Genomic DNA, 23,022 nt, shown 5'->3' on the forward strand with positions numbered 1-23,022 from the left:
AAGTGAAAAGCAATAGAAATTAAAAAAAATGATTAACTGAGAGGAAGCTCAAAGCAACAGAGATAAAAATATATTATCTTTATGCTCATGTTGATAACACAGAATCACATTCATGAAACCCATAAATAAATCAGTAAAATAAAAAATAATGACACAACGTTAAAAGATTAATATCAAATGACTAATGTAGTCCATTGATTCACTCATATACTTTATAATCAGGTGTGCCTTATGGATGGAAAATATACTTGTTCATTGAAAAAATAAGGTGCATGTGTCAATGTACATGATTAGTTGTAGTGAGAAGCTCCTTTTTAATGATGCCTTACACATATACTTCTGATTGACAACTACAAATCACAGAACAAGTTGTTCTAAAGACATCACAAGAAATCACCCCCATGCTGTATCTCTCATGAGATCTCATCGCAGACGAGTTGTTTTTCTGGTCTACACCAAATGTACTACAATGAAATTCAGTTTTAAGGGATCATAAATTATCCTACCATTATGTGAGCTTATTTTAAAGTAAAATGACTATTGACACATTTTGTTTTTATTTTCCAGTCATGGAAAATAGGGTTGAATGTTGATGAGCAACTGTTTCAATTGAATATGATACTCTACAATGGCTTAATTCCTAAAAGCACTTTCATCTTAAACAATATGGGTTAAAAAGTTGCAGTCAACTGTTGTTTAAATGATCCATATATAGGAACATAACAGAATAAATGTATATTCACAAAGGCATATGAACACAGTTAAACAACATTTAATTTTGGTCTCATTTGATCAAATGGTAGAAAAAATTATATATATATGGATTTATAAGGTCATTTTAGAGTCTCACTTACCGGGCTTTCAATGCAGACAAAGTAGACTTGTCAATCCTGGAGAAAAATATGAAAAGACATAAGTTAAAGATCAGGATTATCTGAATTTTTTTCTGAAAGCAACAGTATTGTTTATTTTGCTTTTGGTATTTTTTGTGGACAAATGAGAGTCCAAGACTATGAATCGTCGCATAATGAAATGGGTGGATTTAAAATTCTAATTCTGTCATACAGTATCAATAGCCATGGACTCAAATGAGAACTTTCAGCATTTATTGCACTTTTTTTCCCCAGCTGTCAAATTCAATGTTTTTCTGTTGTTGTTGTTGTTGTTTTTGTCAAATATTATAATAATACTAACTTGAAAAAAAGTAAGGTTTAATCAAGATAGTCCTAACTTGGGTGTGTGTTAGAGATCAAGAGGTTAAAATCACTTACCACCAACAGACTGTTGCTAAAAATGACAGTTTTTCTCAATTGCTTTGGTACGTTTTTCGGATCGGAATTGAAATTTTCAAAACTACTTGTTCAATCCCCACAACATGTCGCACAAGTAGCAATACAACATTACCTTTAAAAGCCAGTTTTTTGGTGCAAAATAGTTAGTCTATCGCTCAAAATTAAATTTCTGTGTCAATTAATATGTCAGTCCTATCAGAATGACAAGTCCTTGTTTCGTTATGTACAGACAAGACAGTCAAATTGCTTAGTCATGCTCTCAAATGAACAGTTACTCTGGTGGAATCCTCTGATGCTGAAGATGGTTTACATATGTTTTGATGAAAATTGGAATATTGGAAAATTACACCTATGTGTATGGGAGATTGATTGCAAGAGACTGGACAACACTACAATTTACTGTTTTTACAATGTCTTAACAGACCATGTCACTGCGATACAGAAAACAAAAGACAGAACTGAGTATCACAAAAAAAAAAAAAAAAAAAAAAGCAAAATCAGAAATGTGAACATAAGACAATCGGCACAACTAAACTTTGAGTGCTACATGTCGGAATTTTTTCCCCCATTCTTTCTACACATCTTGACATTCCTCCCTATTGGGCCACAATTTTTTTATCCACATCCCAATAGTAGTCCTCTTTTAGCTGGAAAGAATCTTCTTCAATGCCTTATCCAGCCTCTGCAGGCATCTGCTGTGATGTCACTGCATGCCACATTCATGGCATCCAGAAGGGTCATCTGAGTGTGAGGCTGGCACTTGTCATCTCCATGTGGAGGAAAATTATTCTATGGGATTGAGGAATGGGGAGTATGGTGGTGGGAGGAACCCCATTAACATTCTGTTTTGGGTTGCAAACTATTCCCTGATTATGTTGGACTGGTGGAAACCCACATTGTCCCAATCACAAATTTTGGCAGGTTAAAATAAGTTACGTGAAATAAGTAACGAAAATGCTAAGAAATAACCACATGCATTAATGAGAGTATTCAATACAAACCCATGATTATCCACTTTAACCATCATGACAGATGCAACTGATAAAGTAGGAAACAGCAGAGAATTGTACTACATCATTTGCATGGATGCACAAAAACATCTGCAACTTGCTCAAAGAAATGAGAAACTGCTTTTTTGATGTGCGCTTGTGATACGATGTTGCGAGGATTGAACACGTAGATTTGAGAATTTCAATTCAGATGTGAGAAACATATCAAAGCATTTGAGAAAAACTGTAATACATAGATAATGAAAATGCAGTTTATATGAAAACATTTACTTTGTCATTCTTTTGGAATCATATGAATGATTTGAATTCTTTTTGATTCTTTTGTAGCAATTTAGATGAATATTACAATGGCGATGCCTGCTAGTGAAGATGGAAATCGTTATTTTGTCATATACAGTGCCTTGCAAAAGTATTCGGCCCCCTTGAATCTTGCAACCTTTCGCCACATTTCAGGCTTCAAACATAAAGATATGAAATTTAATTTTTTTGTCAAGAATCAACAACAAGTGGGACACAATCGTGAAGTGGAACAACATTTATTGGATAATTTAAACTTTTTTAACAAATAAAAAACTTAAAAGTGGGGCGTGCAATATTATTTAGCCCCTTTACTTTCAGTGCAGCAAACTCACTCCAGAAGTTCAGTGAGGATCTCTGAATGATCCAATGTTGTCCTAAATGACCGATGTTGATAAATAGAATCCACCTCTGAGTAATCAAGTCTCCGTATAAATGCACCTGCTCTGTGATAGTCTCAGGGTTCTGTTTAAAGTGCAGAGAGCATTATGAAAACCAAGGAACACACCAGGCAGGTCCGAGATACTGTTGTGGAGAAGTTTAAAGCCGGATTTGGATACAAAAAGATTTCCCAAGCTTTAAACATCTCAAGGAGCACTGTGCAAGCCATCATATTGAAATGGAAGGAGCATCAGACCACTGCAAATCTACCAAGACCCGGCCGTCCTTCCAAACTTTCTTCTCAAGCAAGGAGAAAACTGATCAGAGATGCAGCCAAGAGGCCCATGATCACTCTGGATGAACTGCAGAGATCTACAGCTGAGGTGGGAGAGTCTGTCCATAGGACAACAATCAGTCGTACACTGCACAAATCTGGCCTTTAGGGAAGAGTGGCAAGAAGAAAGCCATTTCTCAAAGATATCCATAAAGAGTCTCGTTTAAAGTTTGCCACAAGCCACCTGGGAGACACACCAAACTTGTGGAAGAAGGTGTTCTGGTCAGATGAAACCAAAATTGAACTTTTTGGCCACAATGCAAAACGATATGTTTGGCGTAAAAGCAACACAGCTCATCACCCTGAACACACCATCCCCACTGTCAAACATGGTGGTGGCAGCATCATGGTTTGGGCCTGCCTTTCTTCAGCAGGGACAGGGAAGATGGTTAAAATTGACGGGATGATGGATGCAGCCAAATACAGGAACATTCTGGAAGAAAACCTGTTGGTATCTGCACAAGACCTGAGACTGGGACGGAGATTTATCTTCCAACAGGACAATGATCCAAAACATAAAGCCAAATCTACAATGGAATGGTTCAAAAATAAACGTATCCTGGTGTTAGAATGGCCAAGTCAAAGTCCAGATCTGAATCCAATCGAGAATATGTGGAAAGAGCTGAAGACTGCTGTTCACAAACACTCTCCATCCAACCTCACTGAGCTCGAGCTGTTTTGCAAGAAAGAATGGGCAAGAATGTCAGTCTCTCGATGTGCAAAACTGATAGAAACATACCCCAAGCGACTTGCAGCTGTAATTGGAGCAAAAGGTGGCGCTACAAAGTATTAACGCAAGGGGGCCGAATAATATTGCACGCCCCACTTTTCAGTTTTTTATTTGTTAAAAAAGTTTAAATTATCCAATAAATTTTGTTCCACTTCACGATTGTGTCCCACTTGTTGTTTATCCTTGACAAAAAAATTAAAATTTTATATCTTTATGTTTGAAGCCTGAAATGTGGCGAAAGGTTGCAAGGTTCAAGGGGGCCGAATACTTTTGCAAGGCACTGTATATATATATATATATATGTCTATGCTGTCCTCACTCCGAAGCGTCTACTTTTTCCAAAGCTAGACAGCTAGTGAACGACGCCTTAATAATCAGACTTCTTCCTTTTTCATCTTATTTATTAATAAAATGGCCTCAAACCACTGTCCTCTTTAGATCGTAGTGAAACTACAAAAACAAGTACACAAGTATTGCATTAGCAACAACGTTAGCTTAGCACGCTATATAGGTTCAATAAACATAAATAAAAACCGTCTCATACAAAAAATATAACATTTCGCTTACTAACATAATATGTACATTCTTTACAACAACCATACTTACGGACAAATCTTGTCCAAGGATCATATAAGCACAACATTACAACGTAGGCGTCAGCCCGAGACGTCGTGCAGCCATATTGAACTGGCAAGAAAGCAATAAACCATGTCGCAAAGCGACCACAAGAGTTCGCTGTTAGACAGCACAAAAAAACTTGCTGTAAAACTTACCAAAAGGCAGAATACTGTCTGAGCGGGACATGTGCATTAATTGCGTCAAATATTTTAACGTGATTAATTAAAAAAATTAATTACCAAGCGTTAACGCGATAATTTTGACAGCCCTAATATATATATATATATATATATATATATATATATATATATATATATATATATATATATATATATATATATATACACATTATATTTTAATAATTTATGATGCTCCCTAGCAACCAATCACTTAAAAACTACTGCCGGCTAGGACGCAACCTCCCAGCAAGTTTGACGACTGTGTGAGTCATATTCTCCGAATAAAGCCAGACAGAGTAATGCCGGACAGACATAATCTTGCTAATTATCAGTCCAATAAAGAATTTACCATTGGTGGCCACAATGTGAGTGAAATAGACTAAGTTCGAGATTTTTCCTATGCTGTTCAAATGTGCAGCAAGTAACACACTGTTTGGGCAGTAATAAGCAAATTACCAAAGGGCCATGGGTGATACTAATCCCAAGCAACAAGGGCGTCATTATACTATTTTAACTCTCTGTGTTATATGTTGCACAGTTGAATATTGCACTGCACTTACAGTATATATAAGTGAAAATTAATACAGTAAGTAATGAATGAATCAAACTAAGATACAACTAAATAACAATGAACCAGTGTATTGCAGTGGATGGAAAATGACGTCTAAACCACTGTAACATTGTGCACAGTTTGAACATTTTTAATCTGGTGATTCTTGGACCACTACAGGTGAGCCTGTGTACCACTAGTGGTAGTAGCACCACACTTTAAGAAACACAGCTTTAAATCTTATGGTAAAGACGATAAAAATTTGAGTTGAACCAAAATTTTGGTCGAAATACATCCCTAATGTGTTTATTGAGGAACTCGCTCTTTGCATTCACAAAGCCAATCTCTAACATTTGCCATATGAGGATTGCGAGCAGAAGTGGGGAATAACGGGTTAAATGTACTCCGTTAAATTTACTTGAGTAACTTTTTGAGAAAAATGTACGGCTAAGTGTAGTTTTACTAAGCCATGCTTTTTACTTCTACTTAAGTAGACTTGTGAAGAAAAAATGTTACTCTTACTTCGCTACTAAGGGCTACACATGATTCGTTACATTTTTTTCTCTTTATTCTACATATTAGATTTATTTATTTTTTGCCAGTGAAGCCAAGAGTAGCTCTACCAATTTCACTAATGAGATGTCGCAACAATAATCACATGACTTCATTACACAAATCTGACGCAAGCTTGCCGTTCTATAATCACATTGCCTGTTCAATCATGTGGCATATGCAAAGCGCCGTAAAAAATTATGTATTTGAAATAGAGCGCGCCGCTCAACATGAATTGAAAGAGCAGATTTAAACTTCTCTCCCAGTTTTTATTGGGCACCGATTGACCACGAAAATACCGGAGATATGATCCTTTTAATTTCATAATAGTAATTATGAAGGAACTATTCAATATTCAAACTAGGAACTATATTCTCCACTAGAGGGCACTCATGCTCTCTGGACGAATAATGATTCATTACTGTCTTTTTTTTTACCTCTAGCCGGAATTCAATACATATAGTATTTTATTTGTATTTTGTTAATGAGTTATTGTATAGTATCATTGTAACAACAGCTCATATAGATAAGTTTGTGCTGGGAGAAAATAATATCATTGTTTGAAAAAAACAACCGAAAAATAAGCAGTTACTCACAATGTTACTCATTACCTGAGTATTCCTTTCATTGGATACTTTTTTAATTGTGCTTTTTTTGTATGACTACTTTTACTTGAGTAATATTATTTTGCTATTATTATTACTCTTACTTGAGTACAATTTTTGGCTACTTTACCCATCTCTGCTTGCAGCTGAGTTTGAAATGACAAGTGACTGATTTTGCCTGTACCTTTTGATGGTTGATAGTCAATATTAGCATTTGTAAAATGAAGTTATGTAAATAAGTTTTGCAGAAATTCTTAAGGAATTTTTGAACCTTCTGTGTCTTGGAGAATAGGCTTAAGACAGATTTCATGTGGCAGGTTATGCTGCCTCAGCTCTTCTGGGAAGGTTGAGTGCTCCAATGTGATACTTTCGGAGCAAGAATATGACAGGCAGCAAGGGTGCAGCCCACTAACACTCCAAACCAATGGGTCAGCACTTTCCAGAGTAATCGGGCTGAATGGGGAACATCTTCAGCACTGCATTTAGGAAATATTATCATCTAACTCACAGAAACAAGAAAACCTACAGTTACAATTTCATCCAAATTGTGCTTCACTGCTTCCCCATGTCACATGACAGTGATAACAATAAAACAGTACTAGTATCTAGCCGGCGGAAACAAAAGTGGCTGCTAATTACAAAGGACCAATGAATAGAGACAGCGCGGACTGACACAGCATGAGACCTCCACCCACCCTTCCTTCCTCTTTACAAAAGTCCTGCACCACACACCCAAACTACACTTAAAATGGATATAAAATCACTACAAATACATGCATGAAAATACAGTGCATGGAACTAGCGTGCATGAATATATGTATGTATGTATGTATGTATGTTGATTATACATAAAATGCATATACATACAGAGAAAAGAAAAAGATACAGTACCATCCGAAACCACCAAATGACACGCTTCTCCTTCTTCTCAGCATTGTAGACCCAATAAAGTCTTCTAATAGCAAGCTCAGACTGTATCCACTGGGAAAAATGTGCTCTGCTATCAGTCTTTGTCTGTCACTTTCACTCTCTCCGTCCCTTCTCTAGCAATTACTTCTTTCAAGCTACCCTGTCAGCTGGGTCTGCCGACCAGTCAGTTTCCTGAAACATTGCTTGCTTTTTCATAGGCAGTTAAACACAAAGTCACACTCCCTGAAACATACAGGTACAATGCATGTACAGTACATGGTGGTTTGAGGGGGAGGGTAATGGGTGGGGTGAGGCCAGTCACGAGAACCCATCTGAGCCTCTGAGTTTATTTCCCACACTCTTACAGGTTCCTTTTTCAACAACTGAATAATGTGTAGCCCCAAAACTATCTGTAGTACTGGTGTTAGATAATACCAGTTTAATGTGTGCTCCGATTAACAAAAAACAAAAGTGTTATTTAAAGAAAGACATTTAAACTAAGTAACAATGTAAAACTAAGTTACTGTATTACTCAAGACACTTTATAGCAGATAAGAGAACAAAACCAGAACTATGGTATTTAAGAGCCTACACTTCAGTATATTATATTGTACAAAGTGCATGTTGTGACCAAAGGAAGTGTCCTTTCTGACACCCTTCCTCTTTCACACAACTAATGAACCAGCTCAAACAGTGGTGCCCTATCTGTGCACCTCATTCACTTTCAGTGATGTGCGGTCAGGGGAGGCAGGTGAGGCAGAGCCTCACCTGTCATCATGACAAAAAAATAATTATAGCATCAAATTTATATTAATATTTGTCCATTGCTCTTTATGTATGACTCATTTCAAACATTTTCTATAGTCAAAATCGCTGAATTTGCCCATTTCCTGTTCAAATAAAGAAATGAAACGAGAGGTGCGGCAGCAACGAGTAAAGCCTCACCTCTGATTGCGCAATCCTTAACAAACTGGGTTGATACATGGAATTGGAGCGTGCTCGTTGCCGTACATCTGCATGTCGCCATTATAATGTTTCCAGATATGTTTATTTGATCTGATTTTCCTCAGTCTGGCTAATGTCTTTAACCCTTAAAGTTTAATGTTTGTTAGCGACATATTTAGTTTTGCTGATGGGAAATAAAACCGCAGTGAAAAGGCGCAGGTTGCGGCAGATAGTACTCTGCCGCACTGCAAGGGGGCATACGTGAAATTGGACTTTCCGTTAAAAGTGGACGCGGTTAACACAACGCCGGAGCTAAAAGGTTTGCTTCAAACTACGGGACAGAGGATAACTCGCGCTTTTCAAACGGACTGGTACACCCGAAAAGACTGGCTATGTGGCTGTCCTTCGAAAAATCGCCTTTGCTGCTTTCCCTGCCTTTTCTTCTCAACTTGTGCCAATGTCTGGACTAACACGAGATATTGTGACATTAAAAAACTACCACGAAGCCTCAGCAAACATGGGAGCTCGACCACTCACATTCAAAGCCTGTTTGCTTTAAAAACTTTTGGAAGCTCAAGGATCGATTTGGCTTTGACGAACAGCGGAAGCTCAACGGTAGCATCCTCAAAGCTAAGGTAAAGAAAAGAGTTTGAAAGACCTCATTAATGCAACCTGCATCCTTGCTAAACAGGAGTTAACATTTCGTGGTAACGATGAGCGTGTAGCTCTTCTAAACGTGGCATATATGTAGAACGATTACATGGTTTTGCTGAGAAAGATGAAAGGTTAGCTAGACATTTGGACACATCCACTGTGTTTTCTGGCTTGTCAAATACAACACAGAACAATCTAATTGAAGCAATCCTCTCCATTGAGGCGGAGAGATTTTTTTTAAAGTAAAGGAAAATAAGGAGGACTTTTACTAAAAGGGCGTAGGTTTGCATAGGGACGGTAGGGACATAACCATACCAACTTTTCAGCATGCTAAAATTGTCCCTACCAACTTTTAAGCAACCTTACCTTTTTTGCATGATACAATGTTCAGTTATAAAGAGAATTTAGATCTTTCAATAGTTCCATATGTTGTATGGATAGAATTGACCCTACCATTATTAAGTGAATTATTTTCACTATGTTTATGTTTGCTAATAAAAACCAGACATTTATTCAGGAAGTTTTCAAAATGTTTCTTTAGTATTTTTTGAAAACAAAGGTTTGAATCGAACAGTGTATCATCTGAACCAATGCACGTAAAAGTTATTATCAGTAGATAAGGATTTATTTTGCATTGATCATTTTGCCTATTAATTAATTAGGTTCATATACATGAGAAATGTGGCCCTTTGCCCCCTTCATCCAATCTGTTTGGTCTAATTAATGTCCCGTCCCCAGCAAAAAGTGTACCTACATGCAGGTTATGCTGTTATATCGTCCCTACGAATGTTGAGACCAAACCTATGCCCTTCCAAAGTAACGCCGGTTTTTGTGGTGAAGGACAGGCGCAAGACCACAAACAGTTTTCATTTCAATCTTATTTAAAAAAATTTTTTTTAAATTAAAAAAAAAAAAAAGAGCTTAGACCAGGAAAAATACAATAGAATATTTAAAAACTAATTCTAATTCTTTGTTTTTCTTTTCACACTTTTTGTTTAGCAATATGTAATAAATTGATTAAAGTTTCAGATTTAAAAGTTTTAAAAACAACTGAATATTTCACTAAAGGTCAGAATAGAATCTGGGGTTTTGTACACCAGGGTGTAGAGCAAATGCATGTTATTTTCTTACTTTTACGTATCGATAATATGTACCGTGTGTGCGTGTTTTGTGAAGAATGCTGATGAGATACGAAATAACCAGTAGCCAGTTGAATAAGCTACCCTTTTTCGTTTTTATATATTTGGAAATCTGACACTAAAGGAGTCAGTGCCTCACCAACCATGAACCTCACCGCACGTCACTGTTCACTTTCTAATATCTCCTTGCATTCCTGTATGTACCAGTTCAGGGTGGACCCTGCGTCTTGCTCATTGTTAGTTGGGACAGGCTCCACCACCCCCTTGATCCTCGTGAGGATAAGTGTTTAAGAAGATGAATGAATGAAGGGCTGTATGTGTATAACTTGGTTCTTTGTGGGTAATGTAACGGTGTGGTGTGGTGTGGTGTGTAACACAAAAAATACGTGTTTGAGTTGAATTGAATGAGGATGGGGGGCAGGGGGCAAAGAAACCCCCCCTAAGAATTTGGTACTGAAGACAGGTATGCATCAAAATACATACAAGTTGTGATAGCTGGTGTTAGGGCTCCCTGAATGCTGGATGAATGCAGAACAGTGAAACGGCAACAGGTGCGAGTTATTACCATCAGCCACCTTTATAGGCCTGCTCATCATTACAGCTCGTCGCCAGTCCAACACTTTCGGCTACCACGCCAGTCGTGTCCAGCATTCTTCAGGTATTTATCTCCTCTTGACACACCAGTTAATCTGACCATCTTGTTCCAGCCCATGAACCCCTTGCTAGACTCCTTGTCTGTACCATCGCCTGATTGATCTTTTGACACCCTGCCCTTCCCAGCAAAGAGCCAGCCTGCCAGCGCAACCGCTACCATTCCCACACACGTTTCAACGAACCTTGTATCATTCAATCATTGCCAGCTCTTATTTGTCTGCTGTAGAGCCCGCTCCCCAGCTCCCTCCTAAAGCCTGAGTTATGCTCCCGCGTTGCGGTGGTGGCGCAGCGACTACGGCGTCATTCGACATTCGATGGTTCTCCAGGCAGGTGACGCGTTGCTCTGTAATTCACCACCAAGCCACTAGAGGGGTGTGGTGTTATTTTTGTACGGTTTTGGGACATGCTTGTTGACTTCCTCTTGTCTAGTTTAACGGAGAAAAAATAAACAATTCAAGATGGAACGCTTGAATTTGGATCTTCAGCTCATCAACATTGAGTAAATGTTGAGGCGCAGGCGACGCAGGAGACAATTTTGAGGCGGTCTGTCCAACTTTTGATACAATAGCCCCGGGTGAAAACCAGCTAGCTGTGGCGCCCAGGTTCAAACTGGCGTTGAGCACTGCGTCCAGCGTTTTGTCTGAGGTCTGCAAAGCCCTCCAGCCAGATTTGTTTGACGTGTTCTACAACCAGCCAGTGGGAAGCCATAGCAGATTTCTGGCGTCTATGGAACTTCCCAAACTGAGTTGGAAGCCTTGATGTCAACGTTATGATAAAAGCACCGAGGCACTCTCAATCAGTGATGATGTATCGTGTGTGAACTGTCTCTGCTGTCATCATCAACATTAAAACAACTCTTTTGACACCAAATCTGTGCTTTATTCTTCATATACTTGAAGTGTGACACGTAAATAAGTCACAGACTCACAGCAAACATATGTACACAATAAATGATGAAGTGCACCAACCAAAATAAATACGACAAAAAGTGATAAAAAGCTGGCAGTTTTTGGCCGACCGCCTTGTGAGGCCATTCGATTCCGAACACACACGTCTCGGTGGTTCTTCCATTTTTTTTATGCAATCACTGACCTTGCCATTTGGCAATCTTTATGATGTCTTGACAAGACTTGCTCTTCGATGATGCTCCCGTCCGCTTGGTCCATTTTTGCATGTAGAAAAATAATGTTTTACATTGGCGGTGATTTCGCGCTGAACCGGATACAACAGTCTGAGCGGCCCAATCACAGTCCATTTCCGCCACGTCATACGCGTTGACGTGACGATAGGTTCTGAAAAATCAATAGGAACACGTCAGGCTACGGTGTAGGGTTGTAAATCGGGTCTTCCTTGACGGCGCAGGACTCACGGAGGCATAACTCGGCCTTAACAGTCGATGAATGAAAAATGGGTGAACGTATGTCACCTCAATTTTTTTCTGAAAAGTTTTTTTACCTAATTATCCTCCACACAGCACAAGACCAATGTGCTTATAGCGCAAAACAAGATTTTAATAGTCTATCCTTGATGAAAGAATCTTAAGAATAAACAGGCTCAATATTGATTCATATATAAGGCGCACCAAATTATAAGCTCACTGTCGGCTTTTGAGAAAATGTAAGGCGTTTAGGTGCGCCTTATAGTGCGGAAGAAACAGTAATTTTTGTTCTACATTTTCTTGTTGCCTTCCAGTGTAAATGGACATTTGACTTATTCAACAAATTATTTGTAGCCCTTTTAGTTTTATTCAATATCCCTGACCTACGTAGCAACAGTACTTGAACCATCTGTCCCTTTATTCTTCACACCACTTATTCTGGTCAGGGTTGTGGAGCATTGTCCAGCTGACATCGTGAAAAAGGTGGACTACACTCTGAACATACACAGACATCTTCTTAAATTCTTTTCCCCATTCATTTAGCATTACTGACGACTCAACTCTTACGAAAACTTAATGCAGTTAATGCAACACTCTAACATGAAGTTTTTATCTCTTTGTTCCTGACAGATTCAGTATGAACAAAAGGAACGTTGGCTTGTGCCATGTTTACATTAAAACAGTCAGGTAAAAAACATTTTAGGAGTATTTGTAAAGCTAGGTGTACAGTTAGCAAAGCTACTCCATTTAGATTGACCTACACAAATACCTGAGGGCACTATCATTTGAAAACACTATGCCTGTATCATGCATGGCTTTGCACATCGACTCCTTTTCCACCTTCACACAGCCAAAAGCAATTTTTTTTTGCAAAAACGTTTTGCGAAATTTAGACAACAGTCATATTGCATTTAAAGTGCCTGTGACACGAAAAAGCATGTTTATTTCATAATACACGCGGTATTTTATGCCCCTGAATGATATGGACCGCTTGGATGTGTGTGGAAGCGATCGCTATATTCATTTAGTTTTTTGAATCCCGCGCCATGAAAATGAGTGACTTCCGGCTTCGGTCTTGCATTGAGGAGGATGGCGCTGTGACGTGTACGGTAGAAGACGTCCTCTTCACTATACAGTGTACTGTTGTGTATGAGGACGAAGGATTCAGCTGATTTAGCGGATTAATACGTTTATTTTTCGCATCACGCCAGCCAAACGGCTGCAGAAAAATCATTCTGTGTGCGGGAGAGGCGTATGCGCCTTTTTGGAGTTTCAAAAGGTTCCCATTCACCATGGATATTTACTGTGGGACCATTGGACTTACGAGGAAGTGAGTAAACATCTTGTTTTGTATTATGTCAAATACGAATACAGTGATTACAAAGTAAACTCTACAAAATTCCTTTAAATAAAGGACTACTTAGGTTTGATCATTGATAGGCATGTAAAAAGCTCTCCTCATGCTCATTAGCAGTTAGCTGTTAGCACGTTAGCTGCACAACAACTCCAGCCACCCTCCTCCCAGGAACGAACTGTAAATTGCTCTCCGCCGGGCGGTTTGCCGATCCGCGAAGACATTCGACAACCGGGTCGTCATGTCAAATAATCCAGGCTAGTTACGTGTGATTTTCCACTTCGAAGACTTTGAAACATCCCTCGGTTCGGGTTAGCATGTCGGCTGTCACTCCTTCTGGTTTGTTTACATTCTCCGAAGCCGGGGAAGGGAAATAACATATGTCCGATTTAGGTGTCATAAAATATCGTTCGGGATGTGCGACAGTAAAGGTGAAGTCGACAGTTTTGACCATTATGGAGTAATTTTGCCATGTCGTCTTGAATAAATGGATTTTTATTATTTCATATTCCATTTAGCACAAGATTGTTATTTGTCATGACCATGCCATTTATTTAGCAATTGGGGAAAATACTTGGATAAAAAGAATATCCTGTAAAAATATGGAAGTAAAGGGACAGAAACAATGACATTTTGCCGCTCTCTTTGTCGCGTTTTCCTCGTTGTGAATAGTTCCCCCTCGACGGGCTGACTGGTCCTTCTCAAGCCATTTATATAGCTATTGGGGAAAAATACTTGGATAAAAAGAATATCCTGTAAAAATATTGGAGTAGAGAGACTGAAACAATGACATTTTGCGGCTCTCTTCGTCGCGTTTTCCTCGTTCTGAACAATTCCCCCTCAATGGGCTGAATTGTAAAAACGATGAGCCCAGTCTACCGCTGACGTCATCCGCCTGTTGGGGACGCTAAAGCCCTATAATGGTAGGCGTGGCTAACCGGCAGATTAAAAGACTAATTTCTCGTCATCTGCGCTTTGCTAAATTGTTGTATATAGTCGAATCGTCTCAAAATATGATTCTAATTCACATAATAATGCCATTTAAGACTTTTTTTCTGGTGTCATATGCTCTTTAAGCTGATACACGGTAAATGTATACCTGCTGCACATATGCGGAGTTTAAGGGGGCCCAGCCCCCCCTGGTGGCCGTAAAGTGTCATTGCATGTAATTGACTTTCCTATATAAGATTTTAAAATTAAGAGTTTTATATTAATATATTAAAATATTGTCGATAAAAGTTGTAAAGCAATAAAACAAACAACAAAAATGAATGAAATGAGCAAAAAAAATATATTATTAAAATGGGTCAAAATTATTTTTCGAACAAACCATGTGATTAGCACCTTAGATGGTCATTTGCTTTGCTTAGCCAAAACGTATACGTAATGCTTCCAAACCTAAGCTTTCAAAAGCGACAACAACTACTTGCAAGAACAAGGACTGACAATGCGGACCATGAAATGCCAGAGAGGACCGCCAAAATGGTGAGCGGAGTTTCAATTTTCCTCAGTAAAGACGCTTATTGTACAACAGAGCCACCAGCGGTGTCTTGCCAATGTAGTTACCCCCGTCGAAAATGGTATCCCCTGGCCGCGGGAGCGCACACACACACAAATTATTTATGAATTATGTCGACTTCAACAATTAATTGAAGCCAGAAAAGAACCACAGTTATATATTTTGGACATCGACGTTCATTAAACTGGATAAACTCCATAAAGGACTTGAATTACTGTAATAACAGTTAGAGGTCATCCTCCGAGTAAAACAGCAAAACATTGCCTTTTTTTATGTTCAGTACGTATGTTACGTTATACGACAGAAAAAAAATGTTTTAAAATCTCGTAGATAACTATATCACCAAAACACGGAAATCAAACCAAATCAGTGCAGTGCAGTGGCTCTGCCCAGGGGATACAATTTTTGACGGAGGTAAACTGGCACGTCATCAGCAGGCGTACCATATTCAATGGATGTTTCTAAAAGTACAGTAGGCGCTAGAGCCTTTAGCTACCAAGCTCCTGTCTAATGCAATGAGCTTTTAGCTAGTATTAAAGAAGCCGACACAGTCCATACATTTAAGACAGTACTTTTCAAATAGTGGGGCGGGCCCCCCCAGGGTGGCGCAGAGCGATGCTGGGGGTGGCGCGTATGACCTTGGGGAACATACGTTTTTGCCGTACTAGAATAAAGTGTAGTTGCACATCCACTCAGTGGGTGGCAGTGTCACTCTCAATTTTCGGTGTGTGCGCAGTATTTTTGAACCAAACAAGAGCACACAGCAAAGAGCACCGGAGATATGAAAAGCTAAGACAAGGAAATATGACGAAGCGTATGCAACATTTGGCTTTGACTTTTAGTACAGTGGGAGACGAGGAAAGACCAGTCTGTTTACTTTGTCTAAAAATGCTCGCAGCGGACAGCATTAATTTTTTTTTTTTTTTTTTTTTTTTGCGAAAACGTGCCAAATATTGCCAACACTCCGTGTTACCTAAGTAAACCAGCAAGCACTGTCAGCATCATATAAGGTGGTATACCTAGTTGCTCAGTGCAAAATAATCCCACACCATAGCAAAGGAGCTGATACTGCCTGCAGCAAAAATAAAAACTGTCCCCCTGTCCAATGACACTGTCGTTTTTGTTTTATTAATTTATGTTTTTTCGGTCTAATTTTTTTTGGCATATTATCCTGATGAGTTAATGTTGCTAATCAATTTGAATTTATTATTATTTATTGATTTTAATCATTTTTAATTTTCAGTATCAAACGGTCAAACTATCTAACTTGACTGTATTTTTACAGTATGCATGTTTTTTTTTTTTTTTTTTAACACTTTAATGAAAGTTGATCTATATTACTTTTTTTAATATTAAAAAGAACAATGTTATGCAGAGGTGTACTTATAAAAATAAGAATTTTATATACAAATGATACTACAGTATACTTATAGTGGCGGCAGAGAGTTGGGGGGGGCGCGGAACGTTTACATCTTGCCGTGGGTGGCATAACAGAAAATAAATGAGAAGCACTGATTTAAGATTAGACTAAAAATGTTCCTATTCGACAAAGCTTATGGTCAGGCTAGTTGAAATTGGACAGGACTCACAGTTCAGTCTAAGCTGCACTAGAAGCTATAATGCTGGGGGAAGTACAGCCACTGAGTCCTATCTCCTTTTTCTCACTCTACCTACCACTTGTCTTACTTTATTTCTCTTTTCTAATTTTAATTTCTAGTTGACTCGTCTCTTCATCACTAGTCACCCGGCTATTTTTCAGCCGCAGCCTCCTGACTATCAGGACGCCGGGCTGGATGGACGTCCTCGTTGACCCCCCCCCCCCGTCTCATCTGCCTAGCTGGACCTCCTCTTGTTCCCTTACTCTATTGCATCTCTATAAACTGTAACGCTGTCTGCTAATTCCCATTAGTAGTCCTGTCTTGTCTATCTTGTCAGGACTTGGACTAGAACTTTATTCAATTCATCTACTGTTTCTGATTGTGTATCATATTGCCTCCGCAAAGCCCTTTGAGACAACCTTGTTGTGATTTAGGGCTATACAAATAAAATTGAATTGAATTGGATGACGATCTTGGCGAAAAAATATAGCTGTCCTAAGCAGCCTGATTTAGAATTTCTCTCAAGAATAATGGGAAACAAACAAACAAAAAAACGCTAATTTTCAACTTATTGTTATACCGTAAGTATATTCTTGTAAGTTAATTTTATTGCAGACACTGCGTTTCGGGGTCATCAGTAGGTTGTGCGACCCCCCCACCCCAAAAGTCAAACTCAGCCCATGCTACTGCATGTTGATTGAGAAGCTTTATTGAGATTCAAATTTTTGCTGGAGCTTGGAATTAATTTCTTTATTTAGTACTTATTTAAAATCTGCTATCCTCATAGTACAGTTCATTTGGATTCATGTTGCCATTTATCATTCAGAAGCCACCTAATTATCATGGTTCAGGTTTTCGAAGGATTTGAGTAAACGTGACAGCACGCCCCCACACACGTACGCACACACGCACACCCAATACATCCATGTAGACATCAATAGACTACAGCACATCTCTCCATACATTTACTGCATGCACTAATGCTCATAGATCTGCACTCACACAAGCTGACATAATCGTTCATGTAGGCAAATTAAAATGCTATGACAGCGCCAAATAGATATACATACATACACACACACACACTTAAGAGCTACTTACTTTTTTTTTTTTTTTTAATGCAAATGGTCAGTGAGGGAGAAGAGGAAGAATCAATTCTGAGTATGAGCTTAATCAGGTGTACTCAGAGAACATGGCCATTTTCTTATCACTTTATTTCCAAGGTCCAGTCTAAAAGTCTACAATAAAAACTCTCAAATAAAAGTCTACCCTGTCTCACTCAATGTGGACAAGTGAATGAAGGTCAAACTAATTAATCTGGAAATAGAATCTCAAAGACTCTTTGAGATTCTGCAACTAAAACCACCAGAAAAGTATGCTACTAAAATGTACCTTCTCATTGCTGTATATCAACTTATACATGCAGAAGGTATGACTGGTGTTTCATAATCCTAAACAAAATAATAATAAGAATAGTAATAATAATTGACAATTGCGTGCTATCACTACTACAGTGGTACCTCTACATACGAAGTTAATTAGTTCCAGGACCTTGTTTGTTAGTCGAAATGGTCGTATGTCGAGCGGGATTTTCTCATAAGAATACATTTTAATTCCATTAAATTGTTCCACAGCCCAAAACCTACACTAAATCCTTAATAAATACTGCAGGTACTACTGCAAACAACAATAACACAGAGCAAAACAAATAAATTATCAATAAAAATCAAAATAATAATATAATAATAGTAATAATAATAATACCTGTAATAATGTAACGATTCGGTTTCAAATGTGAAGGATGTGCTTTGTGTGGTGTATCTGAATGCATCGTGTGGCTGATTTGACAGAGTGAGAGAGGACTTTTTACTTTCACTTTTCATGTTCAGCTGCGGCAGACAGTAAGCATGTTGTGTTGCAAAAGTTCTGAAATAAATTATTAAAAACCCGACGAAGCTGGCGATTTTTTGGCCATGTTACCACAATAATAATTGTCACCTTAACTTATAAAGACTGGCGAACTGAGGTTGGAGGAGGACTGTGTAGATCGTAGACCTTCTACGGATGTATTGTCAAGCCAATTCATGGACGCGCATACCATTATATATATTTTATATTTTATATTTTCCTATCATTTCCGGCTTCATTTCAATGGTAAGCCTCACCTTTTTCTTTTTTTCACCACCTGCACTAACATTCTTGGAACCCATGGTAATTTCTCTCACAAGAAAATCCGCCGTGCGTCCATATTGCGGGATAACAAAGAAACTGCGCCGCCTTCATAAATCGTTGTATTTCGAGAATGTAGTCGGATTTAGAAACAAATGGCGTGTCAAATTTTACTTCGCATGTCGAAAAGATCATTTGTCAAAGCGATCGTATGTAGAGGTACCACTGTACTAGTAAAATCAGTTTTCAGAATTATCGGTACAGACGGCAGGGTTTTGACACATGGAGATTGAATTGTGTTTCTCAAATCCATCACATTTGGTTCAGTGATGTCTCATCTCTATTTCAGTCAAGTTGAAATAAAAGTTAAAATATCAGCACATGTTCTGTATTCTGATAAACATGGCTTTGATTCATCGTAGTATACTGCACAAAAGCAGTGGATTTTTTCCCGCTCAGGGGATGTTTTCCATGATCTCAAACAGACTCAGAGCTGCACATTGTGCTGCATCCTGCTGTTCCTTATTGTTCCGCATACAGTAGGGTACACACGCCCACAGGCTATATTTTGACTCACTTTTCATGCTATGTATGAAGACACAATCTTGAAAAAAAAATGCCCTCAGACGCTTGACAATTCAAGTTTGGACTGAGATTTATCCAGTAGCTGGCATGCAAGAGCTACAGTATGCTTTCCAACCAATTACTTAAAGCCAATCTTAATCTTTAAAATACTGCTACTGCCAGCAATATATCCATTTTGGACAAAATAAGAATGGACTCTTTTAATCACCCACGCACATATGCAGAATCCTAACTTGATGCTGACATTGACAATCGCAACTCAAAACAAACGCGCGCACAAAAACACACACGTGCCATATGTTGTTATAAACCAACACCAAATGTGGGAACCATGACCAGACATTGCAGCAATATACAGAAGATAATTTGCATGCCATCACGCTTCCACTCACACTTGCACATGTACTGTACACACATGTCAGAAATAAATTTACACATTTTCTCAAGAGTTCAAGGATATTGAGAACATCATAATGAAGAAATCCTTAAACACTGTATATCCCCAGTTTACTTGTTTTGGTGTAAATGCTGTGGAGTAATACAACGCCAACAACTCATGCTGCCTCCTGTCTCCATCTGGAGAGTTTTCACCCTAATTAAACAAAAACGCTTGCGCTTCCTATCAGTGTTTTGGCGTTAGATTTGCTGCTGTCAGCAGGCAATGCCTTACCTCGGCTCCCCTGAAGATCCTTTGCAAGCTGGGGTGAACATCTTGCAGTTAGTGAACAACGCAGCATTAGCAGTGGAGCAGCTGACAGAGCAGGAGAGGTTGAGGGAATGTAGCCGAGAAAGCGGGAGCAAGGGACTGCAGGGGGGGCATGATATGCTTGGGGGGAGGGTACAGTGATATAGTGCTGGGTAGGATGGAATTATGAGGAGTGTGAATGTGTATGCGCACGCATGAGAGAGATGCTGTTACCATGGAGAGGGATACGCCTTAAACTACTTTGAACCTTTTTTAGACTGTGGGTGTGAAACAGAAGCAAGAGGAGAAATTCCGACTAAAGGGCAGCAAAGGTTGAAACATTGCATGAGACTATGCGTTGTATTAGATTAATACATACATTTTAGTATTTTATTGACCGTATACAAATGTGTTGGCAGGACAATGTAACTGTTTTTAGCGTAATCCCCCCCACCACAACCTATAGAACATCCATTGATTGAAAATGCATTTCATGTGCTCCCACTGATTTTTGCCTATGTAGTATAACACCTAAGATCAAGAAATCCACCAAGCTGTACGTTCTATTTTTGGAATAGATGGTTCTGAAAACAAGGCAAATCCCAATTCTTTTTCACATTTACTTGTAGTATTCAGACAGTACAATGTATGCAAGGTGTTTTCAAAATGTTGACATAGCAATATAATAGATTTTTGCTTAACTTTGGGTAAGAGACTTTCTTTAATCCCTTTGTATGGGTCACCCTGGACTGGTCACCAGCAGTTTTGTTAATCTTACTTAAAAAAAGTAGTTAGTTACAGTTAAAAATGACTTCTCCCAAAAAGTAATTGTGTTAGTAACTCATTTACCTTATTGTAAGAGTAATTATTTACCCAGCAAAGTAACGGGCTTTACTTTTCATGTTCTAGAAGTTGTTACATTCTACATTCTATAACATTTTTCACATTAAATATGTTTATATTAACTTATGAATTGAACTGATTTTTTCATTCAAAAAATGTAGTTCACACTGTTTACATTTTCACCTATACAAGAGTGTGATACTATACAAAAATTAATGTTTTGATTAGGAAAAAAAAAAAAAATCACAAAAGGTTCATACATATGTAATTCAAGAAAAGTTTAGGGCAAGTGACTATTTTTGATATTCTAAAAAAAAATATATATATTTTTATATTGTAGCCTCGACAAGGACAACGCCAACTTTGTGATTATAATGCACACTCAGCAGGAAAACAGCACATTATTTTTAATTATAACCACTTGGACACCACGAACTGTATGTAGTAAAAGTTTAAGATGACGATCACCAAGCTAAATGCTAATGCTAACGAGTGCTTGAATGCGCGTCATTTCAATCTTGAATATTATTGCTCAACTAGTATGCAAAATTACGGTAGCAAATCAAGCATGCGGTGCTACTGCAACGATCTTGGATACACATTGACCGGCTTCAATATACAAGCCCAATAAAGTTCAAACCCTTCAAAATGCAGTAGCAACCATAATATATTTTTACCATGGAGACCTGAAAATTTGCTGAGGAACAGTATACAGTATATCAAGACCTCACGGTAACAGTAGACGATGTAGGAGTGCATGACAGTGGGTTTGACACAAATTCATCTTTCAAAATGTGGCCCTGTACCAAGACAACACATCAAAAACAGGCCAAAGTTACAGTAGGAATGCCATGTCCCTACTTACAATTGAGCAACCCTGCCACCCAGGGTATAGATTTTTGCAGCTGTTAACATAATGAAAGTCGCTCGGCTATTTTTTTATTTTTTATTTTTAAAGCTTTCCTCTCATCGTTTATGACAGTTAATCTTATAAGAGCACATTCAAACACAATTTAAGGATTAAATCAAAAAGTGGAAGTCTCTGAGGCGAGAGTTTATATACAAATCATTACAAAAATATAGGTAAATATGTTTTTTAAAAGACAAAATACACATTCTGAATCCGTGCCTAAAGCATCTTTGTTTTGATCGAATGGCTGATATTTCTTTAATAAAATGTATACACCTGGTCAGTTTTCTAAAGAAAAACAGGCACAAAATAATCAGACTATTGTTTAACCTATTTGTTATTGATCTTGCTTCCTGCCTGCGGCTCTGACGTCACACACGAAGCAGTCTCACCGAGACAGACGGTGGAAAGGGGAGACAGATGATTTAATTAGATCTATCCTCCCCAGTCATTTTCCCATTGTAGACACTACAAAGCTACCAGGTGCATGCATGGTCAAAAAAGCACAACAAATACCTAATTATGTAAAATTGGCCATATTAATGGAATTTATGACTCAAGGGTGTTGTTTTATCTGCAGTCAGTTTAATGACTAAGGTTATTTTGAGTCTAATTGATCCTGCTGTCTGGGGTTGCCTTGGAAACCTGTTCATCTCTTTTAAAACTCTTGGTTTAGAGTCAAGATAATTGGCCCCTATAAATTACAAAACTGCTAAAAATAGTAGCTGTACTAATTTACAAAGTAATGGTATATTCAGTGTTGTCAGTCAAGCGTTAGTTAGTAACACATTACTGTAATCTGATTACTTTTTTCAGTAATGAGTAATCTAACGCGTTCATTTTTCTACATTTTTCTGATTAAAGTTAGTTTCCTTAGTGTCTCTGTGTTACTATTTTTTCATTGCCTCATAACGTATGTAGAATGAAGAATATTGTAGTCATTTACGAAGAGCATTTTGAATAGAAAATGCTAAAATAAAAGGTTCCCGGTACGTGTTTCCATGACAACCTCTTAGTTATTTCCTGTTTGGGTCTCGCGTCACATGTGTTGTGGCTTGTGGGACTGAAGGCGTGGGCCAGGCGGGTGGACATTCGAGCCGAGTGTTGAGACGTTGCGAGTGAATGTTGATCT

The 23,022-nt window shown here is 38.3% G+C and overlaps 1 protein-coding gene across 3 annotated transcripts in view; it reads right to left on the minus strand.

Annotated features, from left to right (window-relative positions):
• rap1gap2a (RAP1 GTPase activating protein 2a) overlaps nucleotides 1-20,221 on the minus strand; it is a 181,362-nt gene extending 161,141 nt beyond the window's left edge. The window contains exons 1-2 of one of the 3 annotated variants that reach the window (XM_057838384.1): nucleotides 20,123-20,221; nucleotides 855-890 (exon numbers count right to left, since the gene is read on the minus strand). In XM_057838384.1, the coding sequence (XP_057694367.1) occupies nucleotides 855-890; nucleotides 20,123-20,163 (77 nt within the window). In that variant the 5' untranslated portion in view covers nucleotides 20,164-20,221. Of the gene's footprint in view, nucleotides 1-854; nucleotides 891-7,439; nucleotides 7,597-20,122 lie in introns of those variants that run through there. The other 2 variants (XM_057838383.1, XM_057838385.1) reach the window with 2 other exon arrangements.
• Nucleotides 20,222-23,022: the final 2,801 nt, after the last annotated feature.

Source organism: Corythoichthys intestinalis, chromosome 6, assembly GCF_030265065.1.
Source record: "Corythoichthys intestinalis isolate RoL2023-P3 chromosome 6, ASM3026506v1, whole genome shotgun sequence".
In the NCBI taxonomy this organism is placed as follows: domain Eukaryota; kingdom Metazoa; phylum Chordata; class Actinopteri; order Syngnathiformes; family Syngnathidae; genus Corythoichthys; species Corythoichthys intestinalis.